Genomic DNA, 4,038 nt, shown 5'->3' on the forward strand with positions numbered 1-4,038 from the left:
GAAGATAGTTCTTCAGATGATTCATCTGGTGATGACAGCGAGGATGGACAAATGGATATCACAACATTGCTCATGGCTAATCCACAGCCAACTGCGTCTCTGATAGGTCCCTCGCCAACTACAGATTCCACCAGCGGTACTACAGGTCCTCCCACTGGGCCTCCTCAAGCCCAAGATCCGCATGTGGAAATACCAGAAGATGACCCGATCCTGGACTTTAACTTCCTAGGAGCCCAACAGCAATCTAGGCCCAGCTCAAGCCCATGGTTCACATAGGACGATGTCCCTCCCTCAAAATGGAGAGACCCTCTCGCAGAATTTAAAGCTTGGCTTGACGTTCAGATGCTTCGAGAAGATGCTGATTCTCATGCTGTTCTCAAAGAATTTATATCTCGAACTATCAGCACATTACAAGACTGGTTTGCCTCTATTGGAGAATATCATAAGGCTCAGTTTTGCCACCTAAATACTATACAGGCTGTCAATGCTATATTTGCTAAATTTCTTGGAGATGCCTCTTTATACAGCAAGCAGTTACGTCAGGAATACTTTGACATGCGTTGCTGCTCCCTGAAGAGGACAGATATTAAAAAGCACTACCAGCGCATGGCTCAGTGCTATTACCTACTAAATGGTTACAATGATGTCAATCTTAGGCACACATACATTACCTCTCTTTCGGAGGCATTGCAACTTGAACTCCACAAAAGTATTGTTGCTACCAGGAGAGCAATAAATACCATTACCATTGGAGAAATCCACCAGATGACGCTGGCTTGTCTAGACAAGATGTGCGAGCAACAGAAGTTATTTAAGGATATTATTGACAATAGTAAAGCCTTAAAGAATGTCTGCTAGAAGTCCCACCTCGCCATCAAATGCAAAGAAAAGAATTGTGAGTGCAGGCCAAAGGAGAAGGGACACTACAAGAAGTACTCTTCTAGTTTCAAACCTCCTTTCAAGCACAAAAAGGGAAGAAAACCAGTCAGGTACTTTCGAAAGAAGAGAACAAGCACAAAGAAGTCTGATTGATGCTACATCTGTGGCAATCGGGATCACTATGCTAAGAATTGCCCCAAAAACCCTAATAAAGTTATCAAGCTTTTGCAACACATTCAACAGGCTTCCCACATCTCCCTGGAACAAGATGATTTTGAGTCTTTGTTCTCTGAGCAGGATGAACCAGATGAGGACACTGTCTTTGCCCTTGGAGCAGATACTGACTTTCGACCCAAACTACTCCCTGTCTTCAGAAGAATCAGAGTCAGAAACTGAAGCCCATAACCCCTCTTACCTGGCCCAACATATCCAATCCTCACATCCAGTACACAGCCCAGACACTATTCCAATACCCTTAGTTCCACTACACATTCTTCCCAGCAGATATGAACGGCCTATCAGTGTTATTGGATTTCTTGATACTGGGGCTCACAAAAGCATGATGAACCCAGCCATCTTACCTTCAGAATACTGGCTCCCTCACACAGAATACTTCAAGGCAGCAGACGGGAATGTTTTCAAGACCAACCTCATCACCAAGCAACCTATTGGGATTCAGTTCTTCCCCAACTGTATCCTCTGGACCAAGGTCATTGGGTCAAACCTTCCTGACAAGGTTTTACTGATAGGCTTTGACTTGTATCAACAAGCGAAGCATTTGAAGATCCTACCAACAGGATTAAATATAAAAGGAGTTTTCAACCATTCACCTCTGTCCCAAGGCTATACTCTTTAGTTGATGCCTCAGCTGAGTTCCAAGAACACAAAGAACTCCTCCTAAGATGTTGTGCTGATTCTCATGCACATTTTCACCATCGCCAACCTCTATGGAAAAATTCAGAATTCTTTGTCAACCTTCCATTCAAACTCAATGAGAATGTTAATCCAACAAAGGCATCACACCCTGGGATGAATCCAACAGACTTAATTCTAGCCCAAGAAGAGTGCAGACAACTTCTCCAACAAGGTCTCATAGAACCCACATCCTTTCAGTGGGCTTGCCAGGCCTTTTATGTTGAAAAGAGGTCCGAGCGACTAAGGGGAAAAAAGAGACTTGTCATTGACTACAAGCCTCTCAACCATTTCCTTCAGGATGACAAATTCCCATTACCAAAACCTGAAGCCCTTTTCACTCAACTCCATGAGGCCCATGTCTTTTCAAAGTTCGATCTCAAAACCAGATTTTGGCAATTGGGTATTAATCTCTCTGATAGACCCAAAATCGCTTTTTGCATCCCTACGGCCCAATATCAATGGACAGTTCTCCCATTCGGCCTCAAAACGGCCCCATCTGTATTTCAAAAGGCCATGACGAGGATATTCGAGCCCATACTCCATAGTGCTCTCATCTATATAGATGACATCCTCCTCTTCTCCAAAGATGTTACGGCCCATAAGGAACTCCTCTCTACTTTTCAACACTTAGTAGATTCCTATGGGATTATGTTGTCAGAAAAGAAGAGCTCATTGGCCCAAACAGATATTAATTTCCTCGGAATGAAATTCAAAAATGGAAAATGCCAACCAGGACCCCACATTGCAGAAGAACTACTAAAATTCCCTGACAAGGACTTTTCAGTAAAACAAATACAACAGTTCCTTGGTATTATCAATTACATCAGGAAGTTCATTCCCCACGTGGCCACCCACACCAGCCAGCTATCAAAAATGCTTAGGAAGACTGCACCACCTTGGAAGAAGGAGTAGACAGATGCAGTCAAGGCATTAAAAGAAGTGACGCTGAGTCCATCACCTCTCAAGATTCCCAGCATAGGACATCAGATCCTTCATATTGATGCTAGTGACACCCACTGGGGTGCCATCCTCATCGAAGAGATACAAGGGGAAAAGCATATCTGCGGACATACTAGTGGAGAATTCCCAGAGTCTCAGAAATACTATCATTCGGTCTACAAAGAAATATTAGCTGTCAAAAATGGGATAAAGAGATTCGAATTCCATCTGATTGGCCACCATTTCACTGTGGTCATGGATAGATCGTCTTTCCCAAAAGTTATAGACTTCAAAAATAAGTTTCTCCATGAACCACAACTTATGAGGCTAAAGGACTGGTTCGCCAAGTATAAATTCACAGTCCAATACATCAAAGGGAAGTACAACCTAGTCCCTGATTTACTATCCAGACCCAAGGAACTACACCTTTTTAGGTCTTGTTCCACGCTCCCTCTGATTCTCATGGCATCATCATCTGCTCCACATACTCCTAATTTCCTTTTCCCCTCCTCGGACAGTTTCCCTCCAGAATGGTCACCTAACCAGCCTATCACAAAGATAGCCCAGTTCGTGAAAGACCATCTATTCCATTATCTGAGCGCCAGGAATACCCTGAGGGGATTGCTCCCATCTTCATCCATCTTCATCCCTGACAACCCTTTCCTCACATGTTTCAGTATCCATCCTGACAAAGATCTAATCCTAGAAGAATTGTGGCTCCTCTGGTGCATGATCACTCTATACTCTACGGGAATAGAGTTCCCACTCATGGCCCTGTACCAGCACGCTATGGATAGGACAAACAGGACTCTCCTGTTCAGGTTCCTGGAATGGTTCAAACCCATCTCTGCGTGGCAATACAGTCTAAAACGTCTCATAGACACACATGGGATTGAAGATAGGCTCATCAGGGCTCAGCCCAATATCAGAACCATGTTCATCATGCACAGGCCTTTCTCCAGACGGCCTGATGGACTTCTCTGGACCCAAAATACTGAATATGAATGGAGGACCTGTGAAGGATCCATCATGGAAAAGGACGCCATGGGACCTCTAAGGAGACAACTGGCAGAGCATCTCTGCGAAATTAATGGCTTTCAGCCTCTGGCACTCCCTCATGTGAATTGTACCTCCCTTGGACCCATCCGGTCTCTCACTGATGACATAGACTTGACCCATCCCATCTGGCAAGATTCCCAAGACCTGATGGATCCTGTGTATCAGAAATATCTTTATTATGGTATTAGGTGCGACGATCCTGTTACTATGCGTATGATGTACAAAAGGGCACAGCCAGAGAGTACC

The 4,038-nt window shown here is 44.3% G+C and overlaps 1 protein-coding gene across 1 annotated transcript; it reads left to right on the top strand.

The window, feature by feature from the left end:
* Positions 1-342: 342 nt before the first annotated feature.
* On the top strand, positions 343-2,706 carry LOC131181332 (uncharacterized). The gene is made up of 4 exons (XM_058149363.1): positions 343-806; positions 906-989; positions 1,177-1,571; positions 1,655-2,706. Exons 1-4 carry the CDS (start codon positions 343-345, stop codon positions 2,704-2,706), a joined length of 1,995 nt encoding a protein of 664 aa, XP_058005346.1.
* Positions 2,707-4,038: the final 1,332 nt, after the last annotated feature.

The sequence above is a fragment of the Hevea brasiliensis genome, chromosome 7 (assembly GCF_030052815.1).
Source record: "Hevea brasiliensis isolate MT/VB/25A 57/8 chromosome 7, ASM3005281v1, whole genome shotgun sequence".
In the NCBI taxonomy this organism is placed as follows: Eukaryota; Viridiplantae; Streptophyta; class Magnoliopsida; order Malpighiales; family Euphorbiaceae; genus Hevea; species Hevea brasiliensis.

What these genes read in the sequence shown, in the direction of transcription:
- LOC131181332 (XM_058149363.1), top strand. Translation starts at nt 343, where the DNA reads ATGCTTCGAGAAGATGCTGATTCTCATGCTGTTCTCAAAGAATTTATA. An exon ending in AAGGGAAGAAAACCAGTCAG is followed by an intron (nt 990 to 1,176) that starts GTACTTTCGAAA and finishes TTCTCTGAGCAG; the next exon opens with GATGAACCAGATGAGGACAC. An exon ending in GATTCAGTTCTTCCCCAACT is followed by an intron (nt 1,572 to 1,654) that starts GTATCCTCTGGA and finishes CAACAAGCGAAG; the next exon opens with CATTTGAAGATCCTACCAAC.